At 38.6% G+C, this 17,757-nt stretch overlaps 1 protein-coding gene across 2 annotated transcripts in view; it reads left to right on the top strand.

Annotated features, from left to right (window-relative positions):
* LOC122071611 overlaps nt 1-17,757 on the top strand; it is a 98,712-nt gene that overhangs the window by 10,423 nt on the left and 70,532 nt on the right. The window contains exons 4-10 of one of the 2 annotated variants that reach the window (XM_042635997.1): nt 3,783-3,845; nt 10,807-10,910; nt 12,015-12,081; nt 12,205-12,276; nt 13,424-13,585; nt 14,208-14,281; nt 14,374-14,471. In XM_042635997.1, coding sequence (XP_042491931.1) covers nt 3,783-3,845; nt 10,807-10,910; nt 12,015-12,081; nt 12,205-12,276; nt 13,424-13,585; nt 14,208-14,281; nt 14,374-14,471 — 640 coding nt within the window. Of the gene's footprint in view, nt 1-3,782; nt 3,846-10,806; nt 10,911-12,014; nt 12,082-12,204; nt 12,277-13,423; nt 13,586-14,207; nt 14,288-14,373; nt 14,472-17,757 lie in introns of both variants that reach the window. The other variant, XM_042635996.1, reaches the window with a different exon arrangement.

Genomic DNA, 17,757 nt, shown 5'->3' with positions numbered 1-17,757 from the left:
ATCGTCGCCTCGTCGGACGTTGGGGCTTGGGGTTTTGAGTTTTGGAGGCAAATGACTCAGAGAGAATGAGAGAGAGAGAGAATGAGAGAGGCACACGGTTTTGAACTTTTGATTGGGTTTTTATTTTTTTTATTTTTTATTTTTTATGGTAAGGGTTTTTAGTTTTTATATGATTTTTGATCCAATGCATCACATGTGCATCAGATTTTATACACGTCCCAATAATAATATGTGATTTGGAATCTTTAGAAAAACAATTTTAATTTTAATTTTTTAAATATCCAGCACATAAGGCGACCGCCTTGCGTCGCCTTACCAGCGCCTTAAAAACTATGGTGTCTATGGATGAAGTTAGTTAATCTCCTGCCCTTTAATATAATAGACTTAAATAATTGCAAATCGACTATGTCCTCCATCATAAGGTCTATACAATGAGCTACACATGGAGTCCAAAACTTCTTCCTTTTATCCATTAATAGTCTACCGTTAACATAGTTGACAGCATTTTCAGAGACTGCTTGAATCACATAATCTTCCCCAATCTCTTCAACCGTAGTATCAAGGAGCTTAAATAATGTATAAATGGTTTGTGATTGACAAGATGCATCCACAGACTGCAAAAAGAAAGTCCCCTCTGGACAATTGACAAGAAAATTAATTAGGTGCCTTCCTCTCTTGTCTATCCACCCATTAGACATGAACGTACACCCATATTTCTTCTAGTAAATTTGATATTTTACCTTTATTTCACCGATTTTATCCTTCTCAGACTTCAATGGAGGCCCTCTATAGTCATGAAATGAAGGGGGCTTAAAACCTGGTCCATATTGTCTAGTAGCCTCAAACAGTTCCTCAAAACTCCTTAACTTCAATCCATTAAATGGAACGTTGCTTTCATAACTCACCTTGCAAATTAAGAACAAAGTTTATCTCTTTCTTCCTCTCCTCTTACACGGTTCTCCATTGTTGTCTGATATGGATCCTTATCCTGCCTATTTGCAACTACTTCTTTAGGATTATTCCTGTCTTCCATACAATCTTATCCATGGGACCCTTTACTTGTTGTTTGACTTGTGTTTGAATGACAACTTTATTCCTTCTTGAAGTTGTCCCAGAGCTAGGGATAGGACATGAGACCCCAAATCAGATAGTGTATTCTCTTGTGGTTCCATATGTGAAACTCCAACCTGTTCACGAACATCCAAATCATCAAAATTCTCTGTCCTGTTCCCCTTTTTCTTCAAGATTGCGTCTCGCGTCTCTCATCTCTTTAGAAATGGCTTTTGTTGTTTTTACACACTTAGCTACATCTCTATAGCCACCAATTAAGTGTTGCTTCATTCTTTTTATTCCTCCCTTGACATGCTTCCCACAAAGAGTACACACTTAATCCAATTTCTGTCTTCTAAGTTAGGCTAGTACTCATATTTCCATCAAGGACAATTTGATTTAGCTCTCCTTTTTGGATTCTTGCTTTGATCATTAAATGACCGTGCAATATTAGTATTTTCAGCCCCACTGCCACCACCAATGTTTTCCATAGTTGTCACTTCACTTTTTGTCTAATGTCTACATGTACAACCAATAACAAAAAGAATAAAAAAAATTAGAACATGGAACACAAAACATGTCTTACCAATTACCACAACAGGGAAAAAAAAATTACACAAACATAATTTGAGAAAAGACATGCAATCTACAGCACATCGGTTTTAGAAACTGGGGTTTCAGAAACAGAGTAGTGATGCATTTTCTGAAATCGGTAGACAAAATTCTGATTTGAAAACAGAACAGAGAACAGAGAACAGAGAATAGAAGTATAGAACCAATCCAGAATCAGAATATTTTACTGAAGGAAACAGAAAAGAAACTAAATAAGATCAGATAGAAAGCTATCTAGAAGAAAAATATAACATACAAAAGCAAAACAAATTAAGAAAGTGCAAAGACATGACCTAAATCGATAGAGAAAAGAAGAAGAGAAGAGAGAAGAGATATAGTTAGGAATCCACCTGATTTGCAAGGCTGGAATCCCAACAGGAACAACTACTGAATCCACAACAGTTCACTTCTGAATCTACAGAAATAATACTCTCGAATAGTTGAATCCAACACGAGAGCCTGAAATCCACAGTCCCGAACGGCATAAAGCCTGAGAGAAAGAAGAAGAAGAAGAAGAAATAGAAGAACTAAAGAAAGATCGGAAAAAAAAAAGAGAGAATGAGAACCGAATGAAGTAGTAGAAGAAATACCAAAAGAAAAGAAAAGAAAAAAAGAGAATAGAACCGAAAGAAGAAGAAGAAATTGAAGTCAAGAAAAAAAAACCCAGAGAATAAGAACCGAAAGAAGTAGAAGAAATATCGGAAAAAAAAGAAAAACAGAGGAGAACCGAAAGGAGAAGAAGAAGTGAAGAAAAATTGAAAAAAACCCAAAGAATAAGAACCGAAAGAAGAAGTAAAGAAATATCGAAAAAAAAAAAACAAAGAAGAGAACCGAAAGGAGAAGACGAAGTAGAAAAAAAAATACTGAAATAATTAAATCTCATGACTTGTGGGAGCCGAAAATGATGGAGGATAGTTGCCGGAGGAAGGAGAGCAGTTGTTGGAGGTAGGAGGAACAACCAGCGGCTCGCCATTGCCGGAATCTATGGAGGATGGGAGCTGCGATGGTTCTCTCCTTTCAATCAAGGATTTCGTCACTTCGTGAGGGTTTTACAATTTGAGAATTGAGATTCTACATTTTTATTTGTTATCTAAAGCCTTTATGGGTTTGATCCTGTGTTGCAGCATGTACAAAACTAATATACACAACTGATAAAAAACAAGTAAATGGAATCTTACATAAAACATGTAAATGTAAAAAAGTAAAAATATTAGCTCATAAGGCGACCACCCAGATGATAAAGCGTCATAAGGCATCGTCTTAGTGACTGAGGCGGTCACATTATAGGTATATACATAGAGGCATGTACTTGCCTTAGCTTCACCAAACCGCTTTAGCACCAAGGCGACGCCTTAATAACTATGATGATGGCACTAGTTGTCGTGATGATTATTATAGAAATAAAAAATTTAATGGTTTGGAGAAATCAAATGGAAGACACTTATCTGGTTGCAAGGACTTTACAGATGTAATTGGAGGAGATGATCAACATGAGAGTGCCATAATTCATGACAAGGAGGATATGAAAATATGGTAAATCGAGATTGTGAAATTTGTTGGGCAAGTGTAGTTGTGCTTCAAATTTTGAAAACTTAAGTATTGCCAGTGAGAAGAAGCTCTGTTTTGAAAGTGAAATGGGTTTTGTAGATACGTATCTTAAGTATCAGTGAGTATAGTTGTGTATCGATGAGTATCGGTTCTATACGAACAGATACATATGTAATTCAATTTTTAGGGGCTCAATTGTACGTATTGAGAGTATTGGTACGTGTCGATGAGTATCGGAGAGCATTGGAGCTTATCATACCGTATCATACGATACACTTTAATACATAGAAATTTTTTAAAATACATGTATGGTGGGTATTGTATCGATGCTGACTGATACTGATATACAATACGTGCCGTTACTTTAAACCATGGCCATATGTTACTTCTGGTTTCATTAATTAGAAATTAAGTCCTTGAACCATTTCAATATCAAAATTATATCCTTTTTCTTGTTGCCTTTTAATTTTTTTTTTCATGAATATATTCCGCACCCTTTTTATGCATTTGAATTTAGATTATTGAAGAAATTGTTTCCTTTTGGCTGACATCTCCCTTTGTTGTTTCCTCAGTCTTTCGTACATGTTGGGTTACAAGCAGAATCTCAATTGGTCAAATGTCTAGCTTGTAAAACAGTATGTATCATTTGAATTCACCTCAACTACTGTATAAATAACTATAAGGGCAAGAGTTTTGTTGGCACACGTGAAAGGAGGGATATTTATGTTGTGTATCTTTCTTAGCCCAGTCTTTATATTTGTTTAAGCTTTCTTTTGATTGGTTGGAAAACGTTTTCTGACTTTTGATTTCATACCATAAATATGTTCTTTTCTAAAGGTTTCATGGTAAGGTCCAGGGTTCGTTTCATGTTTGACCTTCTACCAAAATGCATGTGGTACTTCTTTGGCTTTTGTTGTATCTATATTCGTTTTATATTGGGATTTATTCATATAATGCAGTATGTATATACATTGAAGGCATGTGAGGCTTATATGTTTTTCGGCCGTCTTCAAGGCCAGTTTAAAAAATGTCATGTAGCTGCAGGCATTCGGCAATAAATATTTGGGGTTAAGTTATTTCACAGTGGTTCCAAAATGATTTTATTTATATCCTGAATATTATATATTTTCATATAAGATATATTTTTTTTGTCAAATTTTCTTTCAATGTTTGCCATCCAATTTGACTCATAACTAAATGCTCATATTGCTTTGGTTTTATGAAAAGAGAAAATTTGCGAAACCTGCTGCGGAACTGATGCGGATTCATGATACAGGATGTTATTCTTCAAAAGCACTCTGACAGAGATTAAGAACAGTGTCATGTACCTGCTATTGGTATCATAGTTTTTAGAAGGGGAATCAATTGGGTTGACAGGTTGAACTTGGTCCAACTGGACTGTACCTTTACCACCTAAGGACCCCTCCCAGGGTGGATGGGTTTGAACTGCATCTATTCGGCTAGTTTCCTTAGTTATCTTGCAAACTGTGAATTGTCTGGTTTTGAAAATCTAAATATTTTTAGCTATTATTATTATTATTATTATTATTATTATTATTATTTAGTTATCATTGTTATTTTTTCTAGTTATTATTATTAGTAATGTGTTAAAGAGTTGGACCAGTTTGGTTTTTTCTTGTAATGTGTCTAGATTCATTGTACCACATGTACCACGTGCTAGATAAGGCCTTGAGTCAGCTTAGCTAGCATGCTTATTTGTTACATCCTTAATCTCTATAAACAAAGGCCTGACCATTGTCACCTAGACAAGCCAACACATTATCTCAATTCTCTTCTATTGTTTATAATTCTTCTTGGTATCACTCATTACATATTCTCGTCGCAAAGAGAAAAGTGCTCCTACCTTACCATGTTCTCTGGCGCCTCTAGAACAAATTCCTGATCATATACATGGTAATAGTCCTTCCTCTAACAATGATCTTTCTATTGCTCTTAGAGAGGGAGTTAGATCTTGCACCCACCACCCCATCTGTAACTTTGTCTCCCACCTATCGTGCTTTTGTTTCCTTTTTATCCTCTGTGTCTATCCCACAAGGTTGGAAAGAAGTTATATCTGATCCTAAGTGGAAAATTGCTATGATGGAGGAAATGTAGGCCTTGAAGAAAAAGGTACTTGGGAGCTTGTATTTTGTCCTAAAGGGAAAAAACTAGTGCGGTGCAAGTGTCTGTTTACAGTGAAACAAAATGCATATGGAATTATTGCCCGTTACGAGGCCAGATTGGTTGCAAAAGGATTCACTCAAACCTATGCCATTGATTACCAGGAAAATCTGCTCCAATTGTAAAACTGAAATCCGTTCGAGCCTTGTTATCTTGTGCTGCAAACCTTGGATGGAGTCTTCAACAATTAGATGTAAATAATGCATTTCTGAATGGCGATCTTGAAGAGGAGGTTTACGTGGATATTCCTCTGGGTTTTGACTCATCTACTACAATCGGCAAAGTATGCAGTCTCTGCAAATTTATCTATCGTTTGAAACAATCTCCTCGTGCCTGGTTTGGTAGGTTTGAAAAGGCTATGAGAGGTTAGGTTTCGAACAGAGCAATGCGGATCATACCTTATTTGTCAAACACCGAGTCGGCAAGATCATTGTACTTTGTGTGTATGTGGATGATATAATGATAACTGGTGATGATGAGGCAAAAATCTCTCTCCTAAAGACTCGTCTAGCAGCTGAGCCTGAGATTAAAGACTTGGGCCATCTTAAATATTTCTTGGGAATTGAAGTGGCTCGATCTAACAAAAGAATCTTCATTTCTCAAAGGAAGCACATTCTAGACCTCCTTGAAGAAACATGGATGCTTAGTTGTAAACCTACAGATTCTCTCATAGAAGTTAACCACCAACTCAGCAGCACAGTTGGTAACCCTGTGGACAAGGAGCAATGTCAGCACCTTGTAGGATGGCTTATTTATCTCTCCCACACCGGGCCTGACATTGCCTATGTTGTGGGTATTGTCAATCGTTTCTTTCATGACCCGAAGGTTGCTCATCTTAAAGAAGTATATAGAATTCTACAGTACTTGAAATCAGCACCAGGAAAAGGTGTCTTGTTCTCAAATAATGGAAGCTTGAGGTTAGAATCCTTTAATGATGTTGAGTAGGCTGGTCCCATTGATGAGCGCCGATCCACTTTTGGCTACCGTACATCTCTTGGAGGAAACCTTGTTACTTGGCGAAGCAAAAAAAGCCACTAGTTGTTTCCAGATCTAGTGCTAAAGCCAAATATAAGGCAATGGCTCAAGGAGTGTGTGAACTTATGCGACAAAAAGGCTTCTCAGTGATCTAAAACTGGCTTTGGAAGGACCTTTGAAGCTTTACTGTGACAACAAAGCTGTGAGCCTGTGATCAATATAGCTCATAATCCAGTCCAACGTGACAGGACCAAACATGTTGAAATCAACCCGACACTTCATCCATTAGAAGATTGAAGATGGTCTGATATGTACTCCATTTGTTACTATAGAGAACCAGCTGGCAAATGTTTTCACCAAAGGGCTGTCTGTTAAGTCTTTACACCCTATTGTCTCCTAGTTGGGCATCAATGATGTATATGCACAGTGTTTAAGAGTTGGACTGGTTCGGTTTATTCCTGTAATGTATCCAGATTCATTGCACCACATGCTAGATAAGGCATTGAGTCAGCCTTAGATTGCATGCCATACTTGTCACTTCCTTATCTCTATAAATAAAGGCCTAGCCGCTGTATCCTAGACAAGCCAACACATTATCTCAATTCTCTTCTATTGTTTATTATTCTTCTTTACGATTACAATTATTTAAGAGGGCAAGCCTTGGTGCAACTGTAAGGTGGTTCTATTGCAACCTGGTGGTTGCTGGTTCAAATCAAGGAAACTACCTCTTTGCGTAGTGGGGTAAGGCTGCACACATTTGTGCCTCCCCAGACCCTGTAGTAGTGGGAGCTTCGTGCACTGGGACATCCTTTTTTTGGACGAAGAAATGAATTCATTACCAAAGGAGAAAAGAATATACAAAGGAAATAAAAGGGGGGGGGAGAACTAGGCTGGGGCCTTACAAGAAAGGCAAGTTGGCCAAAAGGAGAAGCCAACAAAGAGAGGGCTCCAACTGGAACAACGCGAAACTAAACGAAAAGGGATACATCAAGATTTTGGGAGCTAACTTTAAAGTAGATGGCTTTCCAAATCTAGTTCGAGGAGGGAGAGTTGGAAGTTCATCTGCAAATGTTTTGCTCCATCTAGAGGTGGTTGGTGGTAGCACAAAAAGCTAACTTGCCCAAAGTGTCACAAATAGAGGAGCCTGCAAATGTCATATCAATCCAAATCCATTTTCTATGAAAGGGTAAAATATGCCTTGTGGCTGGCCAACAATTGCGGAGAAATCTCTTCTAAACAGAGGAGGAAAGGTGGGGGAGGAGAAAAAGGGGTGATTGATATCTTTGGAGCCACTCTGGCAGAGACTGAAAGAGGGGGGAAATTGATATGACAGTGGATGAGGAAGGACTGCGTAGGAAGGCAGTTGGATTTGGAGCACCAAGTTGTGCAGATGTGGTGGAAAATGTGGTTGACACCACATTTCTCAGAGCAGAAGCAGAATAAAAATTCCCATGGAGGGAAGCTAGATGCATTTGTCTTCCTTTCCTCGATGACCGGGGGAGAGAGACGGGAGGGAGGACTAGAGGTCAACAAGAGGAGGGGGAGGGAGGGGGGACTAGTCATTAGGGGAAATGATGGAGTCAACCATAGCATATCTGTCTAACCTAGAGGAAGAGATGACTCTGGACGTGACTAAGGAGAGGAGAATCCCTCAAGGATGCCAAGGGTCTAACCAAAGGGAAGTCGATCGGCCGTTGCCAATGGAGAAGGAGATAGCATTCAAAGCGGTGGGTCGGAGCTGAAGGATTTTCCTCCAGATCCAGGAAGCATTTGAGGGGATGGGGGCAGACCAAAGGGAATTGATCTTAAGGGGGGAGGAGAAAACCCAGTCAACCCAGATGCTTTTGTTTTTGGAGGTAATTTTCTAGATGAGCTTGAGGATTCCGATATAATTGACCTCTTTGATCATTCTTAAACCGAGGCCTCCTTCAGATTTGGGGAGACAAACCTTATCCCAACTCAGAGTATGGAGAAACTTGGAGGTATCCGTAACTTCTCAGAGGAAGGAGCAGAAGATGCTCTCAATAGCTTTAGTGGTGGAAGCTGGGAAACGAAGATGCCAGACCAAGAGAGATACGTGGATTGGAGGACCGTTTAGATGAGGGTTAGGTGGCCAGCATAGGGGAGGAGTTTGCTTTTCCAGAGTTGAAGCCTTTTCCTCAGAAGGTCCAGCATGGGGGAGCAATGATGGGCAGAGAGCCTGGCGATGGGAGGTAGGACCAGGAATTTGATCGGGAGGGTACCAACGAAGAACCCTGAGAGGCTGAGAAGGAGGGCTTGGGTGGGGGCAAAGACTCCAGAAAGGAAAAGGCTAGATTTGAGGAGGTTGATGTGGAAGCCTGAGAGGCTTTCGAAGAAGTGGAGAGAGGACATGATCAAGGATTAAAGTATCGGTATCAGTCGTCGTATCGGTTGGCCAAAATTAAGATACGTATCGAAGGGTATTGTATCGTATCGGAGATACGCTAAAGATACACAAATGGATATGAAACATTTTTTTAAACACTTTTGCATAAAGAATTTGTTAAAAAAAAGCTATTGATAATATGTATTATGCATAAACACTAAATTGAGGGTATCGCATGAAGAATTCAAGGTTTGTTGTTGTCCCATAAATATAAAATCCTTGTTCCCAACCTTGATTTCCACTTTAGTTAGAGAGAAATATGACTGGCAGCAACTTTGGAACAAAAACCCCTCAAAAAATCGTGTTTTTCTGAAACATTACCCATCTTAGCCATTATATGACCGTAGCGCACTGTATCGGTACATATCGATACTCACCGATACGTACCGATCGATACATATCGATACTCACCGATACGTACCGATCGATACATACCGATACTCACCGATACGTACCGATACATACCGAAATGTACATTTCACCTCGAATTTTTTTTTATAGAGCCGTATCGGTGCATATCGTATTGTATCGATGTGTATTGATGCATATCAGTATGTATCGTGGGATATATATTGATACGAAAGGATTTTAAAAATTTCATGTATCGTATCGGTGTGTATCATATCGTTCGGCTAAATTTAAGATACGTATCGGAGGGTATCGTATCGGTATCGGAGATACTTTAAACCATGGACATGATGGAGGAGATGGAGAGGGGGTCAACCTTAGAGAACATTATGAGATCATTTGTAAAAGCGAGGTGGATGAGTAGGAGGGGTTTGCATTTGGGGATGGGAGAGATGAGAAATAGGTCAGTGGTAGATTGAATGGATCTAGACAGGACTTTAAGGGCAAGGGAGTAGAGGAAGGGGGAGAGGGGACAACCTTGTCTGATGCCCACTGGGGGATGGAAAATAGCCAGCGTGGCTACCATTAACAAGAACAGAGAAACGGGGGGCGGAGATGTAGGAGTGGATCCAATGGACGAAAGAGGGGGGGACGACATCTGGAACAGGACTTTGGAGATGAAGTCCGAACTAATAGAGTCAAAAGCCTTATGAATATCGATTTTGAGGAGGCCAGTAGAGGAGTGGCATTTATGATCAAATCCCTTGACGATCTTATGGTAAAGGATGATGTTGTCAGCAATGCTTCTCTCAGGTATGAAAGCTGATTGGTTGGGGCTGACAAGGGAGTCAATGACCTTTTAGATGCGGTTTGCCAGGATCTTAGCAATGAATTTGTAGAGCAAGTTGCACAGGGAGATGGGCCTAAAGTCATTCATGGAGGTAGCGCCATCATTTTTAGGGATGAGATAGAGGAAGGTGTGGTTGATGCCTTTAATTTGGCTGGGGTTGAAGAAGAAGCTTTCGATAGCAAGGATATCGTCAGGATGAATGATGTCCCAACGGGAGGATTTGATTTCAAATAATTATTTGAAATTGAGTAAGCAAAAGCTGGCCTGTTTACTATGGATTTATTTGAAAATTGGTCAAAACTGAACTGATTTGATTGGTCAAATAAGGGTTCAACATGGTTGAAATGGAACTCACCGCACAACTTAACTCAGCTACCCCTTCTCCCATATCTTAGGGTCGGCTATCAAACTGGAATCCACCACCATGGCAGTGAGTACCTGGCCCGTTTATTATCATTGGTGTAGAGTGATAAGTTCACCAGAGGTTTGTGCCTATTCAATGATTTCCAGAAGTGCTTTGATCTGAGGCAGCCACATGGAATCACACCAAACCATCTACCTGCCATTATAAGACTGAGCTTGCTGTTGTAGTTTCACTTTCAAAACATTTTCCTATACTTATTTTCAAGTATTAATATCAGTTTACAATTCGTAAGACAATCTTTTGGTCTAGGGTTTCTCACAGACCCATGAATTTAACGTGCTCATGGTGACATTACCAATATTATATGGACTGTTTCTCTGTGCTATCTACTTCATTATATTGTTTGTATAATTTTCTTCTCCCAGATTGTGCATCTGTTTGAAGTAATCAAACCCCCCCAAAAAATTGCAGGTTTCTTATCTTCTGGAGAACGTTAACAGAGGTGCTGGCTTTGGTGCACAGCTTGTCATTGACTATGATGTCTATCCGCTTCTGCTTGATTGCCTGATTAGTGGGTAAGCAAAGCATGCTCTTTTTCTTTTAAAACATTTTTATTGATACAAGTAGGGGGGATGACTGAAAAGAAAGGGCAGCAGTGTAAACGAGATAATGAAGTAAAAGGATAATAGAGCACAGTTGAAGGATGGTTTCTGACACACACACACACACACACACACACATGCACGATCATTCCTGATGTGTTGTCAATTATTGAAAAAAAGAAATGTAATATCTCTTATGACAAAGAATGGGATTATCACTTGGATCCTACACCATCATTAGTTAATGAACGATTTCAGTGGATATTGGTTTCTTTTACTTGCCAACTACTTTTAGTGGTTTAGCCGTTTAGGATGGCAAAAGGCTTTTATCCTTGGCAATAGTTTCTGGATCAGAAGCAGTGCAAATATCTGTAGTCGTTGAGAAGAAAGACAGAGAAGATAGAACCCTATGAGGCATTAGCAATCACTCTTAGAAATTTAGAATTTGAAAGCCGTGATACATTAATACCAAGTTGAGAATAATTCTCCAAAACGATAGAAGGATATTCCATTCATTGTAAATTGCAGTAAACTGGGTATACCTATGCAATCGCATTTTAGTTTCTTATGAATCATGTATGTGGTTTTTACTGCATCACTTAGCATTTTTTTGCAACTCATTTATTTTTGTGTTTATAGGGCCTATTAATGTTGCACTTCTTCAAAAGTCTCAATTGTTGTCATCCACTTGATCAAAATAAAGGGAATTATTATGGATTTATGGTCCAAAATGCGCTAAAACCTGAAATGGAAATGTACACCACCATTTCTGGCACCTCGTTTTTTTAAGTTTAGAAAATTGAGTCTCTTTCTTCTTCTTCTTTCTTTATTTATTTTTTATTTTTTTTATAATGATGTCTGCTTTCTTCTAGCAAAATTGTCAATTCTAATTTGTTTGCTTTATTATTTCTATCTTATTCTATCTTTTCAGTGCACTGTATGTTTAACTAGCTTAAATTTCAACGTAATGCTTTCCATGTGAATTATCTTTGTTATAATCTTATTATATGGCTAATGGCTTTTCTAGTACATATTGGCATATAGACTCAAACCACTTGCATTTGGTTCTCATTCCAGCGATGAAAATGTTGCAGCAGCTTCGATGGATGCCATAAAGAATTTGGCTAGTTCTCCTAAAGGCATGGTAAACATTATCTAAACATTTTTCTCTATGAAGTTAATGTTTCTTTTATATTATAGTGAACAACAAACTACAATGTAACCTCTGAAATGACGAATGCACCATCAATTTGCCAAATTTATGTAGGATATCATCTTTCCAGCTAATAACGATGAAGTAACACACCTCAGAAATTTAGCAGCCCGCTCTTCATCAGTGGTATGGTGATTGATGCCTTTTAGTTTTCATACTAATTCTGATTGTAAGCTTTGAAAATTTTGATTTGAGTTAATATTCTTGCACTCTTCTTTTCTTAGGTTCAATAAAGGATAGCATTTCTTTTAACATTTTTTTTTTTAGTGATTTGAACACCCTTTTGCCTTAAGTTTGAAATTTGATATTATAAATAAGGGCGTACCAAGTGCACGGTGCTCTTACCACTACGGGGTTGGGGGAGGATCATAATATACGCAGCCTTACCCCGCTTCTCTGAGAGGATGTTTCTCGTCTCGAAGTCCCAACTACTAGATCGCAATGGAGCAACCTTACCATTACGCCAATGCCCTCTCTTGAACATGAAATATTTTACTTGTGTGTGTTGTCATCACTACAAATAAAATTGTACATCTCTATACTTATAATTGCTATAGGAGTACCTTTGACACCCAAGAATACGGAAAGTACTAGACCCGCCTGGGGGATCAGTGAGGTGCTCCCATCAAGAATACGACAAGTACTAGAGGTTGCTAGGCTAATTAATAACCTCTAGCCTCCTTAACATGGCACAACACGTTTTAAAGCCTTGAGGTCCATGGGCCAAAGAGGACAATATTGTGTAAGGATAATGGGGTTAGGCGTTACAGTACCTTTCATCTTTAGTCTCAATTTTTCATTATGCGATAATAGGAGATTCAGTCAATCTAATCAGTTAGATATTTAGATACATGATTCAGCTAGTGGCCCGCGGTGGTTGTCTTATCTCATTAGGTGCCACAGACATCTTGCTTCTTATATGAAGTCCTTATTTCTATGAAAGCATAGATCATTCAATGAAGTGGCAGTTAACAGTCTAAGGAAGGAAGGAGTCTCTGGACCTCCAGATTTGTTATGGGTTTTATACAGATTTTGATTCTGGTATTTTATTGTGAAATTGTGGTCTTATACACCTCTTCATCTGGAAGATAGAAAGTTGATCTATATAGATTCCTATGCAAGTCATACTGATCTATATATTTAAGAAAGAGAAGGGAAAAAATTGAGTTGTGGCCTTCTTTTTGCTCATACATGCTTCATTTGAATTGAGACTTAACTACCATCTCTTCGATGTTAACACTCGTATTTTCTTTACTTTATGAACCCATTTCAGGGACGCGTTCGGGTGTTGTCTTTGATAGTTAAATTATTCTCCATTTCTAGTTCTGTGGCATCAGCAGTTTACAATATAAATCTTCTTAGTTTATTAGAGGCAGAAATCAGCAACCAAAGCGACATGCTTATGACATTGAGTGTTCTAGAGCTTATCTATGAGGTAAGATTTAAGTTACTAACTTTCATTTATCCAAGAGTATTTTTCTTTTCCCACATAGCGTGCTTTTTTTTTTTTTTTGTCTGAGAATTGACTCCAGCTATTCAGTACAATGAATGAATACCTTAATTACATAGTTGTCAAGGTGTTGCCTAGGCGTCCAGGTGCCCTTTGCTGGAAGGGTGCCTTGTTGGTGTCGCTTTGATGTCTAGGCCCCCTCCAACGCCTTGGGTTGCCTAGACTCTGTGACAACTATGCTTTATTATATAGTTACATCTTGATCTATTGAATAATGTTCATGTGATAATGTTGTTTATCTGGCAAGGTTAAAAAATGTCAGTATTGGATCAATTGGACCTATTGGTATTTTTGGGGAAGGCAGCAATTAATGACTCCGGGGAACACTTGAAATCTCATATGAAAGCTAAAACAAGTGTGATGTATTCTAAAGTACCTTCAGAACTATCTTAGTTAAAGAATCAAGTATTAAATCAACAGCATATGCTGATTGCTGATTGCTTTTTCGAAAAAGCTTATGTTTCTATTGCAATTTAGTGCATCACTTCAACTTTCTAAAATAATTTTGCATTTGAGATACTTATTGTGCCCTGTTCAATGCATGAAGCTGGCCAACATCCCATATGCGACCCAGTTCCTCTCAAGAACCCCTCTTCTTCAGATACTGGCCATGTTGATCGGGTTATTGTACATCATGTTATTGATTCTTTTTTCCCCCTCTATTTTCTTTTACTTGTAAAACCTAAATTCAGTTTTATTATTTCATTTTGCAGCAACGTATTGGTTGAACCAATTTTAAGATCAAGGGCAATTATGATAAGTGGAAGGATCCTTTCCAAGGACGACATTTTCATGTCCATTGATGAATCAAGTGAGAATTTTGTCTCTAGTCTTGAAGTTTCACATTTGCAGAATAATATTACCGGATAAACTAGGCAGAGTGTTATGTCCATTTATGTGTCTTGTTAAATGTTTTTTATTTTCTCATTCCCTTGATCAGTGGATGGTGCTAATAGATTTTTGCTCTGGTCTATAACAATCTTAAGGAGACTAAAGAAACAGTCCTATTTTTCCCGAATAATTCTTTTCTTTTTTGTGTAGTTGTGTTGAACTTTCGAGTGATCGTTTTGTAAGCATCAATTTGTAATTAAATTTTTATGCTGAACTATATTTGGTCCCTGTTCATCTTGATGTTTTCCTTTGTTTACTCATCCATAAAGAAAATTTCAAATCTCTTACTGGGGCTGTTGATAGATGTGATCTTGGTTTGAATAATCGGATCGATTATGAGGAATGAATTGGGTTGTGAGAATGACAGACCCTCTTTATTTATAATAAGTGAACAGAAAGTACAAGTACATATATGTACTCATGGACAGAAATTCCCTTATACCTACCATTAATCCATATTTACAACACTCCCCCTCAAGTTGGTGCATGGATGTCATACATGCTCAACTTAGACACTATAAGGTAAAACAACTTTGTGACTTAGACCCCTGGTAAACACATTGGCAAGTTGATCACCAGATTTAACGAATGGAACACAAATCATTCCTTGTTCCAACTTCTCCTTAGATGAAATGCCGGTCAATCTCGTGGTGCGATCGTGTTAAACCGGGTTGTTAGCAATATTGATAGCAGACTTGCTATCACAGTACAACATCATAGGCAAAGTACTGGGAGACCTAAGTCCTTCAAAAAACCTTGGAGCCACATTAAGTCACATATACCATGAGACACAACGTGGTATTCAGCTTCAACACTGAAGTGGGCAATGACAACTTGCTTCTTGCTCTTCCAAGTGACTAATTACCACCAACAAGGTACTATAACCTGTAGTAAAACGACGGACATCAAGAAAACTGGCCCAATCAACATCGGTATAGGCCTCAACTCGAAGATGACGATGTGAAGAGAGAAGAATCCCCTTTCCAGGGGCTGATTTTAGGTATCGCAAGATCCAATATACAACATCCAAATGTGTGGCATGTGGATCTTGAATATATTTACTCACCAAACTAATTGCAAAGGCAATATGTGGACAAGTGTGACAAAGATAAGTTTCCCAACCAGGCGTTGATACTATCCCTTGTCCACGGGTTCACTAGACTTCCTTGATAGATGAACATTAGCATCAAGAGGAGTATTGACAGGCTTACAACCTAGCATCCCTATCTCAGAAAGCAGATCCAGGGTATACTTTCATTGAGAAAGAGCGATACCCTTTGTAGGGCGTGCGACCTCAATTCTAAGAAGGTAGCGCAACTTTTATAAGTCTTTAATCTCAAACTCCCAACCTAGGAAAGCTTAAAGACGTGAAATTTCCTCCGTGTCATCTCCTGTAACCACAATGTCGTCAAAATACACGATAAGAAAGCAATCTTGGACCCAGACCGCTTAATGAACAAGGTGTGGTCCGTATTACTTTGAGTGTATCCAACGGAAACCGTAGCCTTGTGAAATCTTCCAAACTAGGCGTGGGGGGATTGTTTCAGCTTATATAATGCTCGCTTGAGCTTGCATACCTTCCCTATGGCAAGGATTAAAGTATCGGTATCGGTCACTGTATCGGTCGGTCAAAATTAAGATACGTATTGGAGGGTATCGTATTGTATCAGAGATATGTTAAGATACGCTAAAGATACACACATAAATGGATAGGAAACACTTTTGCATAAAAAATAGTTAAAAAAAGCTATATATAACATGTATTATGCATAAATAGTAAATTGAGAGTGTCGCACTAAGAATCCAAGGTTTGTAGTTGTCTCATACATATAAAATCCTTGTTCCCAATCTTGATTTTCACTTTAGTTAGAGAGAAAAATGGTTGGCAGCAACTTTGGAACAAAACCACCTCAAAAAATTGTGTTTTTCTAAAAAATTACCCATTTTGGCCATTTTATGACCGTATCGGTACGTATTGGTGTATCGGTCGATGCATACTGATACACACCGATACGTATCGATACATACCGAAACGTACATTTCACTTCGATTTTGAATTTTCCATAGAGTATTGGTATGTATCGGTGCGTATCGGTGGGATATCGGTGCATATCGGTATGTATCGTAAGATACGTATCAATACAAAAGGATTTTAAAAATTCCATGTATCGTATTGGTCTGTATAGTATCGGTAAGGGTCGATTTGGATACGTATCGGTAAGGGTCGATTCGGATATGTATTGGTAAGGGCCGATACGGACCGATACAGATGGGCCGATACGGACCGATACAGATCGGCCGATATGGACCGATACTTTAAACCCTGCCCTATGGTAGTAGGATGAGAAAACCCTAGTGATACATCCACATACACTTCTTCTGTCATTTCCCCATAAAGAAATGCATTTTTTACATCCAGTTGTTGTAACTCCCACCCAAGGTTCATAGCACACGAAAGTATTACCTGGATAGCGTTCATATTTGCCACAGGATAAAACCTCTCTGAGATTCAAGACCATAAGTTTGTGTAAAGCTTCTAGCAATCAGTCTAGCCTTGTACCTGTCAATTCTCCCATCCATGTTCTGTTTCACTGTAAACACCCATTTGCAGCTGGCAATCTTCTTTTGTGGAGGAAGAGGTACGATGTCCCGAGTATTATTTTTCCTCCATAGTATTCATATCTTCAATCATGGCAACTTTCCACCGTGGTTATTATGGGGAATGGAAACAAAAGACTAAGAGGATAGCAAAGCACAGTATGAAGGAGAAAGAGAACTATACATAACAACCCAAGAAATAAGATTTTGAGTGCAGGATCTCGTTCCCTTCCGGACAGTAATAAGTAATTCAAGTGAGGGATCAGAAACAAAATAAATGGGGAATTCAAAGGTAAGGTATTACTAGGGCTAGGATCTGGATTTGGAGGTAGCGATGGAGCAGTAGACTGTTATGCAACAGTTTGTGTGTGCTCACGATTCCGGCTGACATACACTTTTCAAGGTTGATCCAGAGAAGGTTGAGGCTCACCTAACGTCTCCCCCTGTACTGAAGAGGTAGGAGGAGGAGCATCCAAGAAAGGAATAAGAAGAGAGATCACATCTTCACCAAACGACGATGTCTCCTTCCCATGAAGAGGGACCTGATAATATTAAGCAACAGATTTTTGAAATATAACATGCATAAATAGAGGAAAAAAAAAAAAAAA

Source organism: Macadamia integrifolia, unplaced genomic scaffold (assembly GCF_013358625.1).
Source record: "Macadamia integrifolia cultivar HAES 741 unplaced genomic scaffold, SCU_Mint_v3 scaffold_30A, whole genome shotgun sequence".
Classification (NCBI taxonomy): Eukaryota; Viridiplantae; Streptophyta; class Magnoliopsida; order Proteales; family Proteaceae; genus Macadamia; species Macadamia integrifolia.
The sequence above is the reverse complement of the archived record's forward strand: the minus strand, read 5'-3'. Positions and strand labels throughout refer to the sequence as shown.